General features: G+C 42.7%; 2 protein-coding genes across 2 annotated transcripts; both read left to right on the top strand.

The window, feature by feature from the left end:
* Window positions 1-898: 898 nt before the first annotated feature.
* On the top strand, window positions 899-2,016 carry LOC130927214 (trace amine-associated receptor 13c-like). The gene is made up of 2 exons (XM_057852871.1): window positions 899-1,068; window positions 1,203-2,016. The coding sequence occupies exons 1-2, from the start codon at window positions 899-901 to the stop codon at window positions 2,014-2,016; spliced, it is 984 nt and encodes a 327-aa protein (XP_057708854.1).
* A 6,651-nt stretch (window positions 2,017-8,667) lies between these two features.
* LOC130927254 (trace amine-associated receptor 13c-like) lies at window positions 8,668-9,791 on the top strand. Its single transcript, XM_057852948.1, has 2 exons — window positions 8,668-8,837; window positions 8,978-9,791. Exons 1-2 carry the CDS (start codon window positions 8,668-8,670, stop codon window positions 9,789-9,791), a joined length of 984 nt encoding a protein of 327 aa, XP_057708931.1.
* Window positions 9,792-27,133: the final 17,342 nt, after the last annotated feature.

Raw genomic sequence — 27,133 nt, 5'->3', positions numbered from 1 at the left:
GTTGTGGTCGTATTTATTTCTCTAATCTAGCTATCTAGGTAACACTTGTCTTGGAGTTCAAACTTGAGCTTCCCTGACAGATTTCAAGGCTATATATTTTATTTGACAATCCACTACAACTACATATACAACAGTACTTCATGGACACCATGAGATAATACACTTATTCATGGTGTTATGCAATTGGTGTCCAAAGTTCGCTGGCAAAAGTAGCAAAATCACCGATAGCCATGGTGTTGTTCTTGTTGTTTAAGACGGCGTACTCTCATGGAAGAAAGTGAAAATGCAGAGGAAACTAAAGCGGCTTCGATAAAAAAACTGTGCGGTTTTGCTGTACTCTACCGCTCAGTTATTGTTTACTTTCTTATTTTACCATGTTACCCCGCCCAGATCATTTTGTCAAATGATTGATTTTTGCACATGCGTAGGTTTGTTGTCAATGCCTGTGTTACTTTATTAAATTGTTATGTGAAAAGGAACCACATGATAAAAGTCCAGACAGTTTTGTATTCCGGTGCAGACCAAAGAAAGTGAACTTTGGCCATTCTCGTGTGAATACACCCCTAATCAATTTGATTGGAATGTTGCTTAACCGAACGTTGTGTTGGTCTATATCGCTAAACACCAATTTCGTGACCATACGATTTGAATGCGAGATTTGACGATATTACAAAGTCTGCCACGATTCAGTTTGTTACGAGGGCCTTCGATCGATGGATATCGCTCAGGATCAATGTATCGTTATACCCTTAGTGCTGTGACTTGACAACAGTAGTCATGACATCATACTTTGGGAACATAAACAATCTTTTATCCAATCAGATTTGCTTGGGGGTGGTCCTAGAACCCATAAATCAGGCGGACCTTGGAGGAGTTTGGCCGGAACGCAACTTCCTGCATGGAGAGCAAGAACCATTCAGAGCTCTGCTTTCCACAGCTGGCCAACCTGTCATGCAAGAAGTCCATGTTTGAATCATCTGAAGATGTTCTTAATGCTCTGCTGTCTTTAACTTGTGTCCTCACTGTGCTGCTCAATTTGCTCGTCAGTGTTGCAATCTCCCATTTCAGGCATATGCTCTTTTTCAATCTCACGCTGTTTGTTACATTTGTTAGGTTTGTCTGGAGTCTGAAGCTGATGTTTAAGTGTTGTCTATCTTGCATACTGTTTCCAATTGTACGGTATATTTTTTTCTTGTGTGCAGGCAGCTTCACACTCCCACCAACCTGCTCCTCCTCTCTCTCGCCGTCTCCGACGTCCTGGTGGGCCTCCTGGTGTGGCCAGGTCAGATCTATATCAGAACATCCTGCTGGGCTTTTGGCGACATAGCATGCGTTTGCTATCAGTTTGCCTCCTACATAGTCGTGTCTGCATCAGTGGGAAACATGGTGTTGATATCAGTTGACCGTTACATTGCCATTTGCAGTCCTCTCCACTATAACGTCAAAGTCACTGTGAATACAATCCAACTTTGTGTTTGTCTCTGCTGGTTATTGTTGTCTCTTTACTGTAGCGTTCTCTTGAGGGATCATCTAGCTCATCCGGAAAAATGCAGGTCCTGCTATGGGGAATGTGTTGTTCATTTGAACGTGAGTGATGGGATTATTAATATGGTTGCAATTTTCATCCTCCCTCTTAGCATTATTGTCACGCTGTACACCAGAGTGTTTATGGTTGCCGTATCTCAGGCACGAGCCATGCGTTCTCACGTCACATGCAACAAAGTACAGAATTCTGTCCCTTTAGGCGCAAAGAAATCCGAGCTGAAAGCGGCCAGGACTCTCGGTGTTCTGGTCCTCGTATTCCTTGTCTGCTTTTGTCCATTTTACATTTCTTCTCTTGTAGGTGACATAAGCTTTTCAACATCTGCACATTATGTTGTCTACCTATATAATTTCAACTCGTGTGTGAACCCCTTGATTTACGCCCTGTTCTACCCCTGGTTTAGAAGAGCTGTTAAACATATTGTTACTTTGCGCATACTGCAGCCTGGCTCCTCTGGGGCCAAACTGGTGTAGAGTAGACCCTTTGAATGTACTTTTCTTTTTCTGTATGTACATGTATTTTGATGTTACATCAGAGGAGAGCAGCTGGCCGTTAGGGTGATGAGATTTAAGAACCTTTTTGATTGCAAATGTTATCGACTAAATGAAAGTAAAGTGTTGAACCTTATGTAAGACATTTTTCATGTACTGTGCTGTATATTGAAATATAACAATGTAATAAAAGTTTATGAGCACAAAGTCATGCTTATCAGTCATTTAAAAAGGAATACAAATTACACATATAAACCAAACATACTACGCATGAAACCCTAACAGACTGTAGAACAATAAGATATGAATTCACAAAGGACCTAAATGTATTAAAGCCCTACTTGCAAAAATGTCATGATAAAATACATATTACAATACATATTTTTATGACATGGGGAGTGGTCCCTGTTGTTAGTAATGGCTGAAAGTTCCATATGACCTCATAGCGCTTTGTGGGGAGTCATAATAATCACACAATTGCTCTTCTCATGTTCTATGGAGCACACATTTAACTCAATGGCTGCCGCTGACAGCACTCGACATCCAGTTAATCTTCTACTGGGAGGGGGTGAATGAACATTCCTAGTCAAAATGGATTGGGCATCTCATGCAGTCAATAACACTGAAAGATGAGCATTCATAGGCAGTAAATAATATAACTAAATGATATCTATTGTTGTCAAAGGTAGGCACTGCACGCACTCCGCGCAGTACCTTGTACCAAGCCCCTCGCCCCTCTCCTTTCTCTTCCTGTGTCCCTCTCTGAGTGAGCATGGCAGCTGAGCCACTGCCAAACCTGCTTCAGACACGTGAAAAAGAGAGAACAAGAGAGAGAGAGAGCGAGCGAGAGAGAGAAAATGACAGAGCCAGCTGTCGAGGGAGGGCGCCGGCTCTCATCGTTCACTTCTTTGTACCGGCTCGTTTGCGACCGACACATCACTACTAGTGATGGGAATTCCGGCTCTTTTTAGAGAGACAGTTCTTTTGGCTCGGCTCACTAAAAAGACCGGGCTCTTTCGGCTCCCAAATGGCTCCACAATTTTTTGTTGTTGCTTAAATTAATTTACTGCCAAAATTAATGTAAAATTATGTGTAAAACAAATTACTAATGTAAAAAATATACAGTATATCAAATATTTATTATTTATATGGCTTTATTTATATTCTTCTGAACATACTCAACATGGAGTACAACTTGGAGTGCTACAAAAAAATAAATAATAAAGTACAAAAACAAAGACCCATCTCAAAACAAGGTAAACAAAAAGTTCCAATCTCTGATTGTGTATTTGTGTATATTCATAAGCTTTTAACTATTTACAGTAAAACAACATAAGTGAGCTTTGATTACCACGCAACAAATTATTTAAATTAAAATTTGTAGAACAAAAAGAACAAAGCAGCATCCAAGTAAAAGTTTTAGCTAGTCTTTAGCGAAGATTGGCATTAAGAAAAACCAAGTGCCTCAACTTTGAGGGGTTGATCCTGTTTCTCCTCTCTGTTAACATTTTTTAACCCTTAGATGCATAAGTAGGTCAAAAACGACTCGGTGAGGTTGTTTTCTTGAAATATCTTTGGAATGAAAATTTGTTATCAATTCATATTCCAGATATTCCTCAAAACACGTTTTTGATATAATGCCATTCAAATTTTTGATGAACTTTTTATACATATGATGAAAGTGTCTTTTTTGTATTACTACCCTAAGCTTCCACAAGTGGGTCAAAATGATCCACATGCATTTTCTATCGAATCCAATGGGAATCTTTCATTCTTATCAACTTTGGCTCTCAGGAATGAATTTACCATGGACCACATTGACTAGGTAAGTAAGAAGTGACATCCCTTAACATTATTTTACACAGCAAGAGTTGATACTTGTACTGTAAGTATTATGTCCATATAGTATTTTTGTGTGTGTGTCTTTCATGACTCTTTTTAATATTATTTATCAACAAATTAACCTACAATGCACAATTCCGATTTTTTGTTATAACTTTTTTTGACGTGCCCGTTCAGACTTCCTTTCTCCATTGAGCCTGTTCGAGTATCACACATGCGCACTAATTCGCAGTCCGAGATGCACTGAGCAAACTTGCCTGCATGCGCAGGAGCATCAAGACTACACATGACGCACACATGTATGGACAGCTTGCCCGACACCTCGCTGTGTAAGCAATCTTGAAATATTCCTCATTTGGAGCAGAGAGAAATCAGAGCATTCTCAGACGTATCCTCAACCCAGTTTTTTTTTTTTTTTTAATGACTGTTGTCAAGCCCACTTCTTCCCCAAAAGCCACGTTCAAGCTAGGCGCTAACGCTAATGCACAGCTTCAACGCTTCTGTAGCGCCCTGTTTCTCTCTCTCTTTGCTGATGTTAATTGCTGCATGAATTCCAATTTGGGGGACTTGACAGTTCAAACCCCAGGCACCTTCTGGAAAAATGTGGCCCGGATCAGATTTTAACCACATACGAAAGTGACCTGGATCGAATTTGAAATGGTCCACTTTTATGCGACCTAGCCTAAGTTAGCTAACATTATTATTATTTTTTTTTTTTTTTTTTTAAACCTGTCCTGTTCAGCTGTTTGACACGGAGAATGGAAGTCTAAGTGCCCGGTTGGTCTGAACAGTTTTAATATTTCACGTTGAGAGTATGACATACTCCCATTGTGATCATTCAACATACCTCGTTTATTATGACAAAGCAGCGAATAGGAAGGGGTTATGGGGGAACAGAAGAAAACAAACACAAGAGAAGAAAGAAAAGAAACACAACAACACGAAAACATTGAACGCCTACACTAACTACTAATATGTTGCTAACATTATTGAATATATAGTGTGTGTGTGTGTGTGTGTGTATTTATTTATACGACTACATATTGATCTAGTGAAAACATTACTCTTGTGTTTCCTTATCCAAAATCTCAGCTGCTAGATTTACAGCTGAAAATGTCCTCCAGATGTTGGATGATGGAGAGGCAGTGACAGGGTTGGACTCAAGTGTCCTAAATTTCTGATGATGAGGACCAAGACTATTGTCCAGGTGGCAGTGGCAGTTGTCCACCTGGAAATCCAACTAACAGGATCAATCTGACTCATAAGATTCCACTTATGTGTCCTCTGAAGAAGAAAGTGTCCAAATCATGGCCAACAGAATGAGTTGGTAGGGCTCTTACTAGAGCGAATTACCTCCCACCCAGAGCAGAACACAGAGCCACAGTATCCTCAGAAATCGGTCAGTCTATTGCTGTTCTGTCCCCCCCCCCCCCCCCCCCCCCAATGTTAATTGAATCATAAAGATATTTCAAGCATGAAATCATTCTTGTGTGGCCCTAAATGTTATACTAATTAATATACAAATGATTATTCTTCATCAAAATGGCATGAAAACACATTGGTTCTAATATGGGTCATTTTTTACCCACTTATGGAAGAGTGTAGGGTCCAGTAACGTGTGCATCTAAGGGTTAATCATCTAACCCCTCCCCCTCCTCCTCACTGCAGCGTGTCTGTGTAACCCTCCCCTCCCTCTTCTACCAAGGATCTTGACCAATCACGTGCGGCTTCAACCGAAGGGGGAAAAAAAAACAGGAGAAAAAAAAAAAGTCGGGTCCTATTAGGAGCCTGCTCCCGTCGTTCACTTCAAAGAGCCGGTGTCAGGTAAACTGGGCCGGCAGGTGGTGTGTGGACCCAAATGCAGGGAAAGGGAGGCGAGGCAGATAGATGGTGCAAAAATGATTTAATTCAAGCCAACAAAAACAAAGTACAAAACAAAGGCTGGGGTGATCCAAAAACTCTTAACAAACAAAAGTCAGGCTAACTAATAAACTTACTTTCCAAGCAGGACGAGGAACACGAGGAACTGGGGAAAAATGCTGACATGAACGTGGAGATTGACATTGACATAGACTCTGACATTGACAATGACGCAATGAGGAGTGAAAAGAAACTGGGTGCTTATATACACACATGCAGACAAGGGGTAACGAGACAATGAGGAACAGCTGGATAATACAAGAGGACTAACTAGGAGCAGGCACAACAGGTGAAATCAATGGGTAATCACAGGGACAAGTATCACTAGGAAAAAACCAACACAAAACCGTTCGTTCGAACGGTTCGTTCGCGAACGACACATCACTAAAACACACCCTTGGATTTCGAATTCCCGACTCCTCATTGTTGTGCTTTGGGTCACACCGTCAAGCCACCTTAACAATGTCATCCCTCACAACGACAATGGATTTCATGTCTATAACTATCCAGTTAAGGGCTGCAAGCAACAAACCAATCCAGAGAGGTATAATAAAGAGGAAAGAGGCACTTTTTAATGTTTTAGTGGTCTTCCACCTACACACTGGGCATGCATACTACTAGTACATGGGCAAATTGGAAGCACATTACCCCACACAAATCGCTCGTGTAACACGCCGATTCATTTTTACGAAAAAACGCCATTTTTACATTTTTACTTCTGATCGTTGTCGCGTTAACGAGGCCTAAAAGCAAAAGATGACGATCGTGATCAGTGTTTTGTGTTTCAATCAAATTGATCGGAATGTTTCTTAACCGATGGTTGTCCTGATCTGTGGTATGTCCCTAATCACCAATTTTGTGACCATGCGATTACATTACGAGGGCCTTCTATATTGATAAGGATCAATGTATCGTTACGCTATTAGTGCTGTGACTAGACAGCAGTAGTCATGACATCATACTATGGGAACATGAACAAACTTTTATCCAATCAGACATGCTTGCGGACTGTCCTCGAAGCTATAAAGAAGCAAACCTTGGAGGAGTTTGGCCAGAACGCTGTCTGAGTGGCAGCTACTGCATGGAGAGCAAGGACTATTCAAAGCTCTGCTTTTCACAGCTGGCCAACCTGTCCTGCAGGAAGTCTAAGTCTGAATCATCTGGAGATGTCCTTTTCAATATTCAGCCATCTTTAGCCTGTGTCCTCGCTGTGTTGCTCAATTTGCTAGTCATTGTCGCAATCTCCTATTTCAGGCACTTTTTCTATCTCATGTTGTCTATTAATTCAGTTTGTTATGTCCGTCTGGACTCTGAAGTTCTTGTTTGGTCTGATTCAGAAGTGTTGTCTATATTGTTTACTGTTTTCTACTTCTCCCAGTCCTTTCTTTCGCCGTCTCCGACTTCCTTGTGGGCCTCCTGGTTTGGCCTGATGAGAACTACGTCAATACTGCTGGGCTTTTGGCGACGTAGTGGGAAACATGCTGTTGATATCAGCTGAATGTTACATTGCCATATTCGATCCCCTCCATTATAACGTCAAAGTCACTGTGGAAAGAACAGTTTTAACTGCAAACTAAGGCTCCTTCACTAAATATTAGCAGTGATTTTCTCATGGGTACAAATACTTATGAACCGCAGTTAATTACAAATTATTGAAAAATGATATAATGTGAGTTCTGGATTTTTTTTTTTAGAATATGTGTCTATAAGTGGAAATATATGATTGAAATCTCAAAACTCGACATTTTCTAAGTGGGTGAACTTACAAAATCACAAGGAGTGCAAATACTTCTGCTCCTCACTGTATGAACGTAAAACAGTCTAGATTTCTGGCTAGAAGCAAAAAAACGGGCAGTTATCATTGAGAATTCGTAAATATTTCAAGCTAAAGTTACGTAATTTTTTTCCATTTATTTCATTGTATTCACAACGTTTCAAAGTGCAGACATGGTGCTATTTTATATAATATTTAGGCTGAATCTTCGACCAAATGACTCCTCCCTGCATGTATGCACTTAAACTTTCATCCTTTTGTCCGTTTCCACATAAATCCGGCATTAGAACGCAGCGTGTGTTTGAGTTCATCACAGTGAAAGCTGCCACGATGCTCTGCCTGGTCAATCCCCCTACGGGAAAGTCGTGGCGTAATGTCTGTAGGAGCTGTCTCCTCAACTGATAGGGAAGTCTATGCTTGATGACATTCCACCCTGTCATGGCAATCAAGGCCCCTGATGTACCAAATTTCCCACAAACGCTTGTAATTGGATAAAACAAATCCTAATGAACAAGACTGCAGTACTCTGCAGCTCAGTTTTTTACTTCCTTATTTTACCATGTTACCCCGCCAAGACCATTTTTGTCAAAGATTGAAATTTTTTTTTTAACATGCGTAGGTTTGCTGTCAAATCCTGTGTTGCTCGCTGAAATTGCTATGTGAAAAGGAACTGTATCAAAAAAGTTTGGACCATTTTGTATTTCGGTGCGGACCAAAGAAAGTGAACTTTGGCCTTTCCTGCTGTGAATACGCCCTTAGTCAATTTGATTGAAATGTTGCTTAACCGAACGTTGTGTTGGTCTATATCGCTAAACACCAATTTTGTGACCATACGATTTCAATGCGACATTTGACGATATTAGTCCGCCATGATTTAGTTCGTTACGAGGGCCTTCAATTGATGGATATCGATCAGGATCAATGTATCGTTATACCCTTAGTGCTGTGACTTGAGAGCAGTAGTCATGACATCATACTTTGGGAACATAAACAATATTTTATCCAATCAGATTTGCTTGGGGGCGGTCCTCCAGCTCATAAATGAGTTGGACCTTGGAGGAGTTTGGCCAGAACGCTGGGTGAGCGGCAACCTCTGCATGGAGAGCAAGGACCATTCAGAACTCTGCTTTCCACAGCTGGCGAACCTGTCATGCAAGAAGTCCATGTTTGAATCATCTGAAGATGTTCTTAATGCTCTGCTGTCTTTAACTTGTATCCTCACTGTGCTGCTCAATTTGCTCGTCATTGTTGCAATCTCCCATTTCAGGCATATGCTCTTTTTCAATCTCACGCTGTTTGTTACATTTGTTAGGTTTGTCTGGAGTCTGAAGCTGATGTTTAAGTGTTGTCTATCTTGCATACTGTTTCCAATTGTGAAGTGTACATATTTTTTTTTCTTGTGTGCAGGCAGCTTCACACTCCCACCAACCTGCTCCTCCTCTCTCTCGCCGTCTCCGACGTCCTGGTGGGCCTCCTGGTGTGGCCGACTGATATCTATCAAAGAACATCCTGCTGGGCTTTTGGCGATGTAGCATGCATTTGCTATCAGTTGGCCTCCTTCATCATCCTGTCCACCTCAGTGGGAAACATGGTGTTGATATCAGTTGACCGTTACATTGCCATTTGCGATCCTCTCCACTATAACGTTAAAGTCACTGTGAATAGAATCCAACTTTGTGTTTGTCTCTGCTGGTTCTTGTTGTCTCTGTATTGTTGCATTCTTTTGAGGGATCATCTAGCTCATCCGGAAAAATGCAGGTCCTGCTATGGGGAATGTGCTGTTCATTTAAACATGAAAAATGGGATTTTTGACATGGTTGTGATTTTCATCCTCCCTCTAAGCATTATTGTCATGCTGTACACCAGAGTGTTTATTGTTGCTGTGTCTCAGGCGCGAGCCATGCGTTCTAACGTCACATGCGACAAAGTACAGAATTCCGTCCTTTTAGGTGCAAAGAAATCCGAGCTGAAAGCTGCCAGGACTCTCGGTGTTCTGGTCCTCGTATTCCTTGTCTGCATTTGTCCATTTTACATTTCTCCTCTAGTAGGTGACATAAGCTTTTCAACATCCGCACATTATGTTCTCTACCTGTTTAATTTCAACTCGTGTGTGAACCCCTTGATTTACGCCCTGTTTTATCCCTGGTTTAGAAGAGCTGTTAAACATATCGTTTCTCTGCGCATACTGCAGCCTGGCTCCTCTAGGGCCAAACTGGTGTAGAGTAGATCCTTTGAATGTACTTTTCTTTTTCTGTATGTACATGTATTTTGATGTTTCATCAGAGGTGAGCAGCTGGCTGTTAGGGTGTTGAGATTTAAGAACCTTTTGGATTGCACGTTATCTACTAAATGAAAGTAAAATGTTGAACCTTATGTATGACATTTTTCATGTACTGTGCTGTATATTGAAATATAACAATGTAATAAAAATGTATGAGCACAAAGTCATGCTTATCAGTCATTTAAACAGGAATACAAATGACACATGAAACCCTAACAGATTCTAGAATGATCAGATATAAATTCACAAAACACCAAAATGTATTGAAGCCCTACTCGCAAAAATGTCATGATAAAATACATATTACAATACATATTTTATCACATTTTATGTCATGAGGAGTGGGCCCTGTTGTTAGTATTAGATGAAAGTGTCATGTGACCTCAGAGTGCTTTGTGGGGAGTCATAATAATCACACGATTGCTCTTCTCATGTTCCTTAACCCTCTATGGAGCACACATTTAACTCAATGGGTGCCGCTGACAGCACTCGACATCCAGTTATTTTTCTACTGGGAGGGTGCGAATGAACATTCCCGGTCAAAATGCATTGAGCGTCTCATGCCGTCAATAGCACTGAAAGTTGAGCATTCATAGGCAGTAAATTATATCACTAAATGATATGTATTGTTGTCAAAGGCAGGCAGAGTTAAATACAGTACTGTGAAATTTTTTAGACAAAAAAGAAAGCAGCTTTGGAGTGTTACTGGGGGCTATAACCAAAGTGTATTTCTGTTTTTATTCGCTTTTAATTTCTTTAATGAATGAATTAGTTAATTTAAAAATTTTTAGTTATTTTGTTTTTTATTCACATTTAAGTAATTTATCATTTTGTTCGTTCATTAAAAAAAAAGAATAATATACTATTGTTATACGTAGGACTTTAACACATCAATTGTCATCAACTAATGGCAAAAATGAGTGAGTTAAAAAAAATGAATACATTTCAATCACAGGATGCTTTTCAATCACAGAACCTTTTAACAACATGGACAATGCACAATTTTCTGGTACAATGATTAAACTGACGCACACATGAGCTCAGCTAATGGCCACATAAATAGAGAAATCTGATTGAATGATTGCATTTCATCTAAAAAAATGTGGGTTTGTGCAAATATATATCAATCATTAGTAATGTGCTCATGTTGACAGAATTGTTCACATAATGAAATAAGTAAGCGATACTTTAACAGGCCGCCCTTTTTTTAAACCCTTATCGGGCACTGATTGAACTCATATGCTGCCATTGACGGTGCTAATATCCAATCAATTTTGGCCTGGAAGGGCTGGCAGCAATCATGGTAGTGAAGGATGAGCATTTACAGCGACTCGTCCCAGTTTAAATGAATCGTGTACTGCACGCAACACGTTGCTTTTGCTCATTAATATTTATAACGTTTGCAATTGTTGCTAGATGGGTCAAGCTTGCGTTTTTTTCCAAATGCTAAATGCATGTAAATAGTGTATGAACGAGATGTTTAATGAGCTAAACCTACCAATTCTGTCCGAAAATGATGTCCCTGGTGCCAAATTCAATGGAAAGATATGGAAGAACAAACAAATGTTTAATTACAGAGATTGCTTGAGTGTCGAGGGCTGAAAAAGAGGGGAAAAAGAGCCGACCTGATCCAGAGGTAGCTTTTTTCTCGACACCTTTTTCTTGTGTGCATTGCCTTACGCCACTGACAATAACATTCTCCCGTTTCAACAAGCTATTCTTTACCACCATGCCCTGTCTTTCTTATATATTATATTCTGTGGTTGTCTTACGTCTCTGACCATTCTTGGGGGTAATTTACATTGCTATTTTTGAGTAGCGATTGCAAATGCTACTCAGTGACAGCCAACGAACACTGTTTTCATTAATAACAAATCTTAGTTCTAGAATTTATTCACACTCCCCCCTTACGAGAGTTGTTTTTTTTACAACAGAAAAGGTAACAACAGTGGCACCATTCTAATTTTTTTTAGGTCATTCATTATCGGACAGAAGCAACACGGCAAAACGGCACACTAAAAAATGTGAAAATATCAAAATGGCTGACCTCTTCGTCCCGGAAATCAGAACGAGCGCATCGCTGTAGACTTTAACAAGAAGAACTATTGTTATTTGGGTTTGAGTTTCCCGAGGGACAGATTTAGTTGACAGACAAAGGAAGTCTGTGTTGTGTTACGTGTATGTATGTATGTATGTATATATATATATATATATGTATGTGTGTATGGTTCGAGTTTCCAAGTTGCAATAAACGTTGACTCAAATGAGTTCAAGAAACTAAATTCTGTGCTTTATGAAGAGTGAAAAAAGCAGAATTTAGCACAGACGAAATCATTCGACCAATCAGAGTGAAGTATACCCGAAACAAAATGGTGACGTCATGTACTGTAATGGTCGGCAACGGATCGCCGCATACGTTTTCTTCGACACAACATGGCCGTGTCGATAAAAAAAAAATCTGTCTTTATATATATATACATTTCTGTCTCCATCCCTGTACCCGTGTATAATGCGCACCCATGATTTTACAAGTTGATTTTGGGAAAAAAAAGTGCGCATTATATTCGGGAAATTACGGTATGTACTACTACTAGAGTACTATAAAGACAGCGTTCTATTTCACCTAGAGTGTGTTGGAGTTTTACATTAGAAATAAAAGCGCCCGTGTATTATAATGCAAATCCCTGTAGCTAGACAGCGCAATGACACACAAACACATTTGAAAACTAATAGGTCCAATAAACCTCGGTTTAACACCCTCCTTTCACAACACAATGAATAAAATAAATTGCACGATAATATCTAATAATAATAATATAACAGCATTCTGTGCGGCGCAGGTTCAACAGCAACAACAAAAATATGGCTACAATGCAAAAATGTCTGACCTATTAGAAGACCTTAAAGACAGATTTCCTTTCTGGACTCTCAATCTGCAGCAAACCTTTCCTTGCTGGGCACTATTATAGAACTATCATCATAATCATTTTCGACTTCGAATTGAATTTTGGAAAATTTTGCCAAACCAAAGGGATCATTCTGTTTGTTATCTTCACTGGGGTGCATATTTGTGTTTGTTTAGACAAGGTGATTGCCACCTTGCATATTGTTATTATTGAGTGACAGTTTTCCACTAATCATTAATCTATGTAAATAACACCTGTGATAAATATGACCGCACATCACCCTGAGCCTGGCTGCCTACCTATTTCACCTGACTGAATTGATTTACTAGCTGGCTAGCTTTTTGGCAGACTGACTTGCTGACAGACAATTTGGTTTACAGACTGATTGACTACCTTTTCTCATGTTTGATTTTGTTTCAAATGATATATGTAGGCCTGTCGCGATAACAAATTTTAGTGTGCGATAATATATCTCATAAATTATTGCGATATGCGATATTATTGCGCCCCCCATTTAAAAAAAAACAACAATTTACAATAACACAGTGAGAATACAATATGTATTAATAGATCAAGAACACCCATTTAAACGCGATAAATATTTACTCTTAAATTCAAAAATACTTTTTAAGATATCACAACTCAAAACAATAGACCATGCCTCTTCAGTAAAAGACAACAATATTTATACCGCACAGAAACACACAATAAATAAAATGTGTTTTTCAAGAAAAAAAAGATAAAATTGCACTTAATAACCTAGCATTTCGGCAAATCAAAACTTTTCCCCTCATAGCTTCTACTGTGGTGTTCCATAGGGATGCAACGATACAGTTAAGTCACACTTCGGTACGATTTTCGATACGGGGGACACGATTTTCGATCCGATTCAATACATTTATTGCTCTGAAAAAGAAAAAAATAACAATTGCATTTTTTTTTCGTTTTTTAATTTATTTTTATTTTTTTGCTAACGAGCAAAAATTAAATTGCCATCATATAAACATGCATTTTAGTGCATAATATTTATGTGCTTACTTCTTACTGATCTGAAGAAATTTTGTATAAAATTGCTGAGAACAAATCTTTACTGTTTGTAAAGTGAAGCGACACTGACACTGTTGATTGCTACTGCTCTCTTAGCAGCTAGGTTTACTACATGAGCAAGACATCCTATTTGTGGTCCATCTGTGTTACGTACTGAATTAACACTATTTGCAGCATTATCTATAGTCACTGGTATGGATTGATTTGGCCTTCTTAACTTCCATTCAGTCATGGTGGTTTATAATTCATCGATGTAGTATATGGACTACGTGTCCCATAATCACTCTGGGCTCCCGTAGTCATGGCACGGGATGTAGCACATCTAGTTTGCTATTTCATGATATCTAGTGTGTGCGCGCATAAAAAAGTTAGCCAACGCCACAGTCACGTCTGCTCATTACTGCGCAACACCAACATATGACAATCGACTTTCATAAACAGGACGAGTTTGAAGCACAGCGCTCTTAATTTGCCACTCAATGTTCATCATGTCAGCTGTCCGCTGTCAAAGCAAGGTTGTTCGTAGGAGCCAAGTCAGTAACAATGTTTTGGCGGACTTCGTTGTAAATATCCGGTGTTGTGTCGAAAAATAGCCGCCCTGCGTGAAATGCCACCCCTGAGGGGAGCGCCCACACGTCAACAACACCGGCACGCCGGAGATGGTCCGCAGTCAATCCGGAGCACTGACATGGCCGGCATACGTTGAACAATAGGATATAATAGGAACGATTGGCTCCGGCGCTATTTTTTGCCGGACCTGGAACGAAGATGTATTTTGCGTAGTTGGTAAACAAGGAGTCCGAACTTTTACAGCACGTCTGCCGCATGCGTGCACGCATGTGCAGCGAGGCGATAAATCGCAGCAGAAAAATTACCACATTCATTTTTATTTATCGTGCGATAAATGGAATTATTGCATATTGCGACAGGCTTAGGTATATGCACTTTCTTGTTTCATTATTACTTGAATTAAGAACAGAGCTGGAGTCTGTTGTATAAAGACAATGCTCTTAATCCCAAGGGATTGTTCTGTGTGTATTAGCAGAGTTAAATTAACTGGCACTTTCAGTTGTAATAAAGAAAATAAGTTTAAATAGGAGACATTCTGAATAATTTATTTTTCATTATTTTTATTTTGTCAAAAAATTGTAATCGATATCAGAAATTAATCAGGATTTCCTTGCTAGGCAAAATCAAACAGCCCTAGTAGATGTTTAAGCGTTGATGATGTTAAGCGAATGATTCCTGCTAATCTTTCCAGTCAAAATGGAATGGGCATCTATCACCGTAAATTATATATGATCTTTATTCAGGAGTCACACGGGTGTCCATATCACACAAATCAACAGAAAAATGACATAAGAAATAACAGAAACAGAAACTGAAAAAGCAAAAACATGAAAAAGGCACAAACTATCTGTGCACAACAACCAGGCTTTTACTCCAATGGCGCCACATGCTTGACCTACATCTATAACTATTTTTAGGATCCGTTATTTTCATTAAAATACTATTTTCATTTAACCGACACATGAACTTATACATCAGATTTCTTAGTAGCGCTTTAAAGGTGGGTAACCCAGAACTGACAAATAATTGGCTGGCACTGTACCATCTAGGCACCTGCAATAACAGCCTCAAGGCATCATTATAAGCTACATTTAGCCTCTGTATGGACTTCGTTAAGTACCTGGTCCACAGGTGAGCAGTGTAAAATGGTGTGCAATATGCCCTGAACAGTGATATTTTCACCTGGATGGAACACATAAAAAATGTTCTCTTAAGCATGTTTGCCTGTGCATAAAGTTTACTGCATTGACGGTGAATGTCCCTGTCGTCTGACAAATCATCAGTTTGAGAGCTTTTTTGCCCAGAAAGAAGCGAGGGAATACAGCCCCCCTATCTTCTTAGATCTTAAAATCATAATGTTACTTTTCTCTGCATTGTATTCGATGTCAAATTGGTCACCAAAATGAGAACATAATGAGAGTAACTCCTGTAAGCCAGCACTGCATGGAGAGAGCACCACCACATCATCTGCGTACATAAGATGGTTAATGATAGTGCTTCCTACAACACAGCCAGTATTACATCTATTGAGACGGTTGGACAATTCGTCCATGTATACATTGAACAGATATGGTGAGAGTATTCCTCCCTGTCTCACACCATTACTAACTCTGAAGGAGGAAGAAACCGTGCGACCCCATTTAATGTGAACAAGTTGATTTGCATACCAAAAGGCTAGGATACGGATGATATATTTGGGCACCCCCCTTTGTGTCAACATAAGAAAAAGTTTGCTATGATTGATCCGATCAAAAGCTTTTGATAATCAATAAAGCATAAAAACATTGTTTAGTTCAGGCCTTGATACTTCAGTAATAATTCCTTCAACGCAAATACGCACATATCGGTTGCATGTTTTCTTTTGAACCCAAACTGATTGTCACCTGTGGAAATAAATGTAGCAATTCTGTTCAGTATGATTGTCTCCAGCACTTTAGACAGGACACTGGCCAGAGCAATTGGTCTATAGTTATCTTTACAATTAATTTTCCCAGTCTTATCTTTTATAATAGGCACAAGTTGTACTGCCATCATAGAATCGGGTAGAATGCCATATTTAAAGAAGCCATAAAAACACAAGGCAAGGAGAGGAATTACCTTCTGACTGGCATGTTTTAAGTGGTCAGCTGTAATGCAATCGAAACCACAGGCTCTGTTGTTTTCTAGCTCAATAATGGCTTTATGGATTTCAGCCGGTGTGATCACTAAAATTTCATTAATATCACCGTTATCGGGTGTAAATGTATCACCCTTAATACAATTTAACAGCTTGTAGTAGTGCTCTCTCCATAATTCTGCAATGTTATTTGGGCCACATACTCCATTGATATTAAATGGCAAGGGAGCTTTACACTTATTCAGTGCTTTCACCTACTTCCAGAATTCACAGAAGCTATGATTAATAAGTTTGCCAACAAGGGAATCTGCCCTCATACTGGCTTCATTTCTGCTAATAAAACGCACAGCAAGCTTAAACCTTGCATTTGTGCGCTTTTTATTCTCAAATAAAGTCCCACATCTAACTCTTCCTGATGCTGCCCATTCTTTGAAAGCCTGCCTAGCTGCTGAGTGAAGCTCAGCTACATGAGAATTCCAACCAGGCTTTGCATGATGAGCATGCCTATTATGCCTATTATCGTTTTCATGTAAGGTTTTATCAGACTCGTGGAGACATTTAATGATGAAATCATACAGGGTGCACAATTCTTTGCAGTGCCGTTCATTTTTGCAATTTATATCACAACATAATAAAGTTTCCTTTGGTAGGACAACAGAATCTAACAAAATATCAGTGCTGATGGTGTATCTGCTGATAGACTCATCCGTTACATTTGGCCAGTTAAGTTTACCAAAATTGGCTGTGTTTTCATCTATGCTTATTATTGGTATATTCTCCACTTTGAGACACATTACTAATGGAATATGGTCAGACATTGCTAGATCGTAGCAAATTTCCATACTCATCAGCGAAGCATGGGCATCCGCTGTAGATACAATGCCTTGCAAAAGTATTCGGCCCCCTTGAATCTTGCAACCTTTCGCCACATTTCAGGCTTCAAACATAAAGATATGAAATTTAATTTTTTTGTCAAGAATCAACAACAAGTGGGACACAATTGTGAAGTGGAACAACATTTATTGGATAATTTAAACTTTTTTAACAAATAAAAAACTGAAAAGTGGGGCATGCAATATTATTCGGCCCCTTTACTTTCAGTGTAGCAAACTCACTCCAGAAGTTCAGTGAGGATCTCTGAATGATCCAATGTTGTCCTAAATGACCGATGATGATAAATAGAATCCACCTGTGTGTAATCAAGTCTCCGTATAAATGCACCTGCTCTGTGATAGTCTCAGTGTTCTGTTTAAAGTGCAGAGAGCATTATGAAAACCAAGGAACACACCAGGCAGGTCCGAGATATTGTTATGGAGAAGTTTAAAGCCGGATTTGGATACAAAAAGATTTCCCAAGCTTTAAACATCTCAAGGAGCACTGTGCAAGCCATCATATTGAAATGGAAGGAGCATCAGACCACTGCAAATCTACCAAGACCCGGCCGTCCTTCCAAACTTTCTTTTCAAACAAGGAGAAAACCGATCAGAGATGCAGTCAAGAGGCCCATGATCACTCTGGATGAACTGCAGAGATCTACAGCTGAGGTGGGAGAGTCTGTCCATAGGACAACAATCAGTCGTACACTGCACAAATCTGGCCTTTATGGAAGAGTGGCAAGAAGAAAGCCATTTCTCAAAGATATCCATAAAAAGTCTCGTTTAAAGTTTGCCACAAGCCACCTGGGAGACACACCAAACATATGGAAGAAGGTGCTCTGGTCAGATGAAACCAAAATTGAACTTTTTGGCCACAATGCAAAACGATATGTTTGGCGTAAAAGCAACACAGCTCATCACCCTGAACACACCATCCCCACTGTCAAACATGGTGGTGGCAGAATCATGGTTTGGGCCTGCTTTTCTTCAGCAGGGACAGGGAAGATGGTTAAAATTGACGGGAAGATGGATGCAGTCAAATACAAGAACATTCTGGAAGAAAACCTGTTGGTATCTGCACAAGACCTGAGACTGGGACGGAGATTTATCTTCCAACAGGACAATGATCCAAAACATAAAGCCAAATCTACAATGGAATGGTTAAAAAATAAACGTATCCAGGTGTTAGAATGGCCAAGTCAAAGTCCAGACCTGAATCCAATGGAGAATCTGTGGAAAGAGCTGAAGACTGCTGTTCACAAACACTCTCCATCCAACCTCACTGAGCTCGAGCTGTTTTGCAAGGAAGAATGGGCAAGAATGTCAGTCTCTCGATGTGCAAAACTGATAGAAACATACCCCAAGCGACTTGCAGCTGTAATTGGAGCAAAAGGTGGCGCTACAAAGTATTAACGCAAGGGGGCCGAATAATATTGCACGCCCCACTTTTCAGTTTTTTATTTGTTAAAAAAGTTTAAATTATCCAATAAATTTTGTTCCACTTCACGATTGTGTCCCACTTGTTGTTGATTCTTGACAAAAAATTAAAATTTCATATCTTTATGTTTGAAGTCTGAAATGTGGCGAAAGGTTGCAAGGTTCAAGGGGGCCGAATACTTTTGCAAGGCACTGTACCTGTATACAATGATCGAGCCAAGATACAGTATGCCACACGTCACTGATGTATGTGTAGCTGTTTTCGGGCAATAACATCTTGCTGGACATAAGCAGGCTATTACCCTTGCAGAACTGTAGCAAGAGCTTTGCAAAATTAGAATTACCATCAGAGATGTCTGCATTGTAGTCCCCAACTAAATACACACAGGTTGAGCCACATCCCTCAATAAAAGTATTAATACACGCCAGTCTGTTGCAGTATTCGTCCACAGTGTCATATGACTCATAGGGCATATATATATTAATAACAATAAACGATCCGTCCGTATTTTTATACTCAATGGCTATCACCCAGTCAACATCAAGTCTTAAAGTGATCCTCTAGTTTTAAGACAAGTAATTCTTAAAAGATACATCTTAGTATGAGTTATAATAATTTGACATTAAATCCCTCTTAATGTTTTCGTTTTAATAAAATTTGTAAAATTATTTTAACTGATTGTTCGCCATGGTTGTTGACGTCGCAGTGCTGTGACGTCACAAGTCCCGCTGCCGGACTTCAGCGTGTCATTCATTAGCAACATGTCGTCGGCTCGTCCCTTCCAATTTGAACCAGAGCGGAAAAGTGAAGAGCAGGACAGCACTGTCGGTCGTTCACAAGACGAGCAGCAAAGGCGAAATGCAGAGCAAGAAATACCTGATGAGGCAAGAGTTGGGCTAAACTTCTGGTGTACTTGCGGCAAGTGCATCTCGATGACAACGGTGCGAGAGAGCGTATGTTGTCGAGAACTCAGGTTTTTGTCAGCAGATCTTCAAGGTGAGTTATTGCGTCATCAAACTCATTCCAATATAATTGTGTAGATTGTTAGCATCCAGAGCTGTCGTATGCTTTACATACAGTACAGGCCAAAACACCTTGGCATTCGTGCCTTTTTATTTTCTTGACCATTGACATTATAAACTCTCACTGAAGGCAAAAAAACTATGAATGTGTGGCGAGCTAGGGAAGGAGACGGAGTATCAAACCACGGAGCTAATCCGCGTTGTTTTATTGACATTTAGGCTGCAAGAAATAGCAATGTCTGTCTGGCATGCGACCCGCGGAAGGTAACGTTATCTCCAGCTGTTCCCTTCACAAAGTACCCCCCCCCAACCACACAACGTGCCAACAGAATTTCCGCCGGTGAATTCTGTTATAACTTGCTACAAAGGCACACGTGTGTATTGTGTACTTAGAAAAAAGGTGAAATAACTAAAAACGTGTAATATTCTAGTAACTTCAAAGTAGCCACCCTTTTCTTTGATTACTGTTTGGCACTCTTGCCATTCTCGCGATGAGCTTTCAGAGGGAGTCCCCTAAAATGGATTTTGACTTCACATGTATGCCATTCCGGCGATGAGAATTTATTGCTTTATCAATGGGGTTGGAACATTTGTGTTGCATTGAATGAATTGCATTGGACGTGCTTTGATCAGTTTGAGTGGCAGCATCACTCATATTAGCTGAATACTGAACACACACACTTACTGCCTGATGAACTGACAGTAGAGGTGAATTATTAGCTTCCTCTGTGACTAGCGGTACGCCCAAAGGTTTGCCTCCCGCTGTAGCGACAGGAGCGGCTTGGGTGCTTAAGAGGGCGGCCAGAGTGTCTCGTCCGTCTCGCTTCATTGCGCGCATTTCACTCAATATCCGAGCAGGCTGAGGCTTCTTGTGCGGGAAAATAGTTGGAACAGCATTTGGTTTTAGTCTGCGCTTATATCTAGCCGCTCCGGTGAGATCTTTCATTAGGTGTCATCTACTAAAATCCTCAAACGCGGTAGGAGAAAAATGGTGACAACAAAGCCTTGGTTGTTTGGGAAGATTTGCTTGTCTACAGGCATTTTCCTAAACCTTTCTCCTCTTCTTGTCAACAGGAAATTTGTGGAGACTCACATCACTCTCCTTGTTTCCATTTGACTCGAAATTGCATCCATAAGCAGCACATCGTGGCATTTTACTTCGCGAGTTAAGCCAGTAATACACAGTTGTTGTACACACGCTACACGATTGGAAAAATATCATCTACGTCATCACTCCGCGCCCGCAGTACATGGCGCCAACTATCGGTCAAAAAATGCACTAAATATTATAAAATATTTCCATTGATTTAACATTTTATGTGTTTCTAATGACATATTTTAATTAGGGCTGTCAAAATTATCGCGTTAACGGGCGTTCATTAATTTTTTAAATTAATCACGTTAAAATATTTGACGCAATTAACGCACTAGGCCTGCTCAGACAGATTTAAATGTCAGTACAGTGAAAGGCCAACTTGTTAATTGTGTTTTATGGAGTTTTTCCGCCCTCTGCTGGCGCTTTGGTGTGACTTGCATATGTTATGTGGCGTAATGTCGCCCTCTGCTGGCGATTCAGTGTAGCTGATTATTTGGGTTTCGGCGCGCTTTTCTGACGTGATAAAATGTCGACGCGAACTCATACTAATAGACAGTGCTATTCAGACCAGCTAACGTCCGCATCCAGTATTCAGTGGCAGTTCTCATAGCCCCATCACACTGTTTGTGTCTAATACATGCACCGCTTGTGAGTTATATTCCTCCTTTGTTTATATTCATGAGCATTAGATAGTTATTGATGATGTGTATTTGAATTTGTTCACATATATGGTGAAATGCAGTTACATTGTTAGATGCTTGTGAGCTAATTGGCTAGTGCTACTGCTCAAATGGACACGTGTGTGTACATTTTATGTTATTTTGTGATTTATGCAAGTTATTGACACATTGCCTTGTTATTTTCAGTTTTACAAAAATACAAGAAACGTGCTCCTGTCAAAAAGAGATGACTTCAGTAAAGCCCATGTAACTTTGCCACACCGTCTGATTTCTTTTTGGAACTTATGTTCGCTGTCTGTCAATTTGTGTACTCACACACATTGAGGAGAGAATAGGGCTACTAGTATATTTTTTGATTGAAGATTTTACAAATTTTATTAAAACGAAAACATTAAGATGCGTTTTAATATAACATTTCTATAACTTGTACTAATATTCATCTTTTAAGAACTACAAGTCTTTCTATCCATGGTACCTTTAACAGAATGTTAATAATGTTAATGCCATCTTGTTGATTTATTGTTATAATAAACAAATACAGTCCTTATGTACCGTATGTTGAATGTATATATCCATCTTGTCTTATCTTTCCATTCCAACAATAATTTACAGAAAAATATGGCATATTTTATAGATGGTTTGAATTGCGATTAATTACGATTAATTAATTTTTAAGCTGTAATTAACTCGATTAAAAATTTTAATCGTTTGACAGCCCTAATTTTAATACAAGAGAACAATTGTGGTTTATTAGAGCCTACATGTCTTTAAAATCGAGGATCACTTTAACACTGACACAACCGGGTCAAGTGTGCAGCTCCAAACTATCGCTACACCTCCCGGTATTCTTCCACGCACGAACTTGGCCCTAAGGTCAACTGTTGACTCCCCAGCTCCGTGGAAATTGGGATGCAGTGCATTTAGCCCATCAAGTTCTTGTTTGGCTAACCATGTCTCCTGAATACAGAGAATATTGCACTGTTCTAATAGTTTATCTACGACAATACGTCGCGATTTGTCCGCCGCACTGTGCCCAACGCGCAGGCCACGCGCATTATAGGACACAATCCGCATCATAGTTACGCGGATATGCGCGCAGGGGAAGTTCCCCCCGGCATCCTTCCATCCTCAGTTGGAGAAACTATTGGCTTTCTTGGCTCAAAATAGCGGCGTATAAACGTCCCAGCAGGCCATAACCCCGGATCATACATTTCAGCCACATCCGTACATTCCGCGGTTACCTGAAAAGAGCTGAATCTGGTCTGTGCAGTCTCGATCTTCCGGCAGATGACCTTTTTCTCCATCAGGTACTCCTTAAGCGTATCGGCGTCAAGCACAGGGTCAAACTTAGTGGCGAAGATGTTCACCAACTTAGTTTTGACCACCGAGATGGTAGAGCACGTGCCGGTGCCGACGATCCCCACATTCTTCCTCTCCCGTTTGGCAGGCGCCGCACCGGTCCGAGGCTCCGGCCTGATGGTCCCTCCCCGTCCGGGAGTCTCCGCAGGTCGCTGTCGCCGTCTTCTAACCACCTCGGACCATTGTGGGCGTGAGGTGTCGGTGCCAGCCTGCACACGCGGCTCGTTGTTAGCCGTTGCTGGTTGATCTGTTCCCACAACGGCACCCGGTGCTGGGTAGCCTTTCGGGGTGACGTTGTGCAGGGCTTCAATTGCCGATACCCGACTTGCTGTTAGGTTTTGTGTTTGTTTTCTCCTAGTGTGACTTGTCCCTGTGATTGCCCATTGATTTCACCTGATGTGCCTTCTCCTAGTATATCCTCCTGTGCTCACCTGTTCCTTGTTGTCTCGTTACCCCTTGTCTGCTTGTGTGTATATAAGCTCCCATTTTCTGTTCACTCCTTGTTGCGTCATTGTCTATGTCTACGTCTGCCAAAGTCAAGTCCGTTCCATGCCCTCGTGTACCAGTCCCTCTGTTTAAGTAAGTTTTGGTTTGAACCCTGCCTTTTGATCCCTAGTCTTTTTGTTTGTACTTTGTGCTTTTGTTAGTTATAATTAAAACCATTTTTTGAGTTCTCTGCCACCTGCTTTGCTGCTTTTGTTTTCCTGCGTTTGGGTCCTCACACACCTGCCCGCCCAGCAATCCCTGACAGAATGACGCAACCAATGGTGGACTCAGCGGGAAAAATCCGTGCACGCCGACGACCATCCGCCCGTTCCCCTGATTATGTTCTGCCTCGCCACGTTTTTTTAGATTCAGATTTTTCTGATTTTGAAGAATATCACAATTCATATGATTTTCTTTCTGACACCGACTCCGACCCAGATTTTTATTCCATGCCCTATTCTTCACCCTCTCAGTTTTTGTCACACCTCAGTCATTCCACGTCCCCTTCCCAGCCTTTTTCTCTGGACCCTTACCTGGGTTCCCGTTTGGCCATCTACACTGGACCTCCACGTGGTGGCCAGCGGGGGCGTCCAGGTAAGGGCCGTAGTTCCTTCACCCCTCCTTCAATCCCACCATGTAATGTTCCACATAGTCTGCCATCGGACACCGTACAGAAGCCTCGGCGTGCTTGTCCAGGCCGACGTCACGGGCCCGCGCCGGCTCCCCACAGTCAAGTTCTTCCCGCGCCGGCTCCCCGCAGTCAAGTTCTTCCCGCGCCGGCTCCCCGCAGTCAAGTTCTTCCCGCGCCGACTCCCCGCAGTCAAGTTCCTCCCGCACCGACTCCCCGCAGTCAAGTTCCCCCAGCGCCGGCTCCCCGCAGTCAAGTTCCCCCAACGCCGGCTCCCCGCAGTCAAGTTCCCCCAACGCCGGCTCCCCGCAGTCAAGTTCCCCCAACGCCGGCTCCCCGCAGTCAAGTTCCTCCCGCGCCGGCTCCCCGCAGTCAAGTTCCTCCCGCGCCGGCTCCCCGCAGTCAAGTTCCTCCCGCGCCGGCTCCCCGCAGTCAAGTTCCTCCCGCGCCGGCTCCCCGCAGTCAAGTTCCTCCCGCGCCGGCTCCCCGCAGTCAAGTGCCCACGCCCACTCCCCGCAGTCAAGTGCCCGCGCCCGCTCCCCGCAGGCAAGTTCCCGCGCCCGCTCCCCGCAGTCAAGTGCCTCCCGCACCGGCTCCCCGCAGTCAAGTGCATCCCGTGCCGGCTCCCTGCAGTCAAGTGCCTCCCACGCCGGCTCCCCACAGTCAAGTGCCTCACGCGCCGGCTCCCCGCAGTCAAGTGCCTCCAGCGCCGACTCCCCACAGTCAAGTCCCTCCAGCGCCGACTCCCCGCAGTCAAGTCCCTCCAGCGCCGACTCCCCGCAGTCAAGTTCCTCCAGCGCCGACTCCCCGCGGTCAAGTGCCCGCACCGGCTCCCCGCGGTCAAGTGCCCGCGCCGACGTCCAAGCTGCCCGAGGCGCCAGTCCCGGCGCCTCGTCACCTAGTCCCTGTCCCGGCACCTCGCCGTCTGGCCTCCGTTCCAGTGCCCGCGCCGACTCCACGCAGTCCAGTGCCCGCGCCAACGTCCAAGCTGCCCGAGGTGCCCGTCCCGGCGCCTCGTCGCCTACTCCCTGTCCCGGCACCTCGCCGTCTGGCCTCCGTTCCAGTGCCCGCGCCGACTCCACGCAGTCTAGTGCCCGCGCCAACGTCCAAACTGCCCGAGGTGCCCGTCCCGGCGCCTCGTCGCCTAGTCCCTGTCCCGGCGCCTCGCCGTCTGACCTTCGTTCCAGTGCCCGCGCCGACTCCCCGCAGTCTTTTGCCTGCGCCGACCACTCCTGTTTTCTCCTGCGACTCCGCTGCTGTCCCGCCAGCAGACTCCTGCGACTCCGCTGCTGTCCCGCCAGCAGATGACGACGACGACGACTCCGCTGCTGTCCCGCCAGCAGATGACGACAACGACTCAGGCGCTGTCACGCCAGCAGACGACGACGACAACGACTCAGGCGCTGTCACGCCAGCAGACGACGACGACAGCGACTCAGGCGCTGTCACGCCAGCAGACGACTCCAAATCTGTTCCTGGCCCGCACGACGACTCCAAATCTGTTCCTGGCCCGCACGACGACTCCAAATCTGTTCCTGGCCCGCACGACGACTCCAAATCTGTTCCTGGCCCGCATGACTCCGACGACGACTCAGTTCCTGGTCCGCCCGACTCCGACGACGACTCAGTTCCTGGTCCGCCCGACCCCGACGACGACTCAGTTCCTGGTCCGCCCGACTCCGACGACGACTCAGTTCCTGGTCCGCCCGACTCCGACGACGACTCAGTTCCTGGTCCGCCCGACTCCGACGACGACTGCGTGCCTGACTCTCTTCACGATGACGACGACATTGCTCCCCACTTCCTGCCACGGCTTGGCGGCATGAACGGCAAAGTCCTACCTCGCCCAGGGCGCCCGCCTGATCATCCTGTGCGGTCGCCCAACGTCTGGCGCACCAAGCGCCCACCCGATCGACCCGTGCGATCGGCCAACGTCTGGCGTCCTGGACGCCCGCCTGACTAGCCCTGACGGGCTAATGTTGCTCCCTCCTTCTTCTCGCCGTGTTTGGGACTTTGTTTTCGTCGGGACGTCTGGGATCCGTCCCTTGAGGGGGGGGGTACTGTTAGGTTTTGTGTTTGTTTTCTCCTAGTGTGACTTGTCCCTGTGATTGCCCATTGATTTCACCTGATGTGCCTTCTCCTAGTCTATCCTCCTGTGCTCACCTGTTCCTTGTTGTCTCGTTACCCCTTGTCTGCTTGTGTGTATATAAGCTCCCATTTTCTGTTCACTCCTTGTTGCGTCATTGTCTATGTCTACATCTGCCAAAGTTAAGTCCGTTCCACGCCCTCGTGTACCAGTCCCTCTGTTTAAGTAAGTTTTGGTTTGAACCTTGCCTTTTGATCCCTAGTCTTTTTGTTTGTACTTTGTGCTTTTGTTAGTTATAATTAAAACCATTTTTTGAGTTCTCTGCCACCTGCTTTGTTGCTTTTGTTTTCCTGCGTTTGGGTCCTCACACACCTGCCCGCCCAGCAATCCCTGACACTTGCGAGTGACACTGTCACATCTTTCAGCTTCTCACAGGCGCTCGTTTGAGCCCCGATTGCACTTTTCACTCCAGTCAAATCCGAGTTTAGCTGTTCCAGCCGCCCCAGAAGTGAAGAAACATCAACATGGTCATAGCCGATAGGCGGTAGCTCATCAAGGTAATGTGACACAAAGCGTCGTGTGTTCTCGCCACATTCGTTCAATAATCTCAGGCAAGCTTTAATATTGTTTGAGTCCTTCTGCGGTCCTTTGTGCGAGACGCAGCGTTGTGTGGTGGAAGGGCACAACTCAAACAAAAGTTTCTTGGAGGACTCGATCCACTCCGAACTGAAGTAGCTTGTGGCTAACAGAACAATATCATCATGTCCCAGAGTTTTCATTTTTATGAAGAGGAAGTTTAGTAGCTTGTCCTCAACTATCATTTTACCGCTCGTCGTTCGGTAAATTTCAGGTTTAGCTCGAGGCAAGCCAGCAGCTACACCGCTGCCTGCCGGCGGCGCCATCTTTCTTTTGCATATGCTAAATTGAGAGGAATGACACAGATAGACAAATTTGATCGTGTAACTAACACTAT

This window comes from Corythoichthys intestinalis, chromosome 12 (genome assembly GCF_030265065.1).
Source record: "Corythoichthys intestinalis isolate RoL2023-P3 chromosome 12, ASM3026506v1, whole genome shotgun sequence".
Taxonomy (NCBI): domain Eukaryota; kingdom Metazoa; phylum Chordata; class Actinopteri; order Syngnathiformes; family Syngnathidae; genus Corythoichthys; species Corythoichthys intestinalis.
Note: the sequence above shows the minus strand (reverse complement) of the source record. Positions and strands in the feature narration are given on the sequence as shown.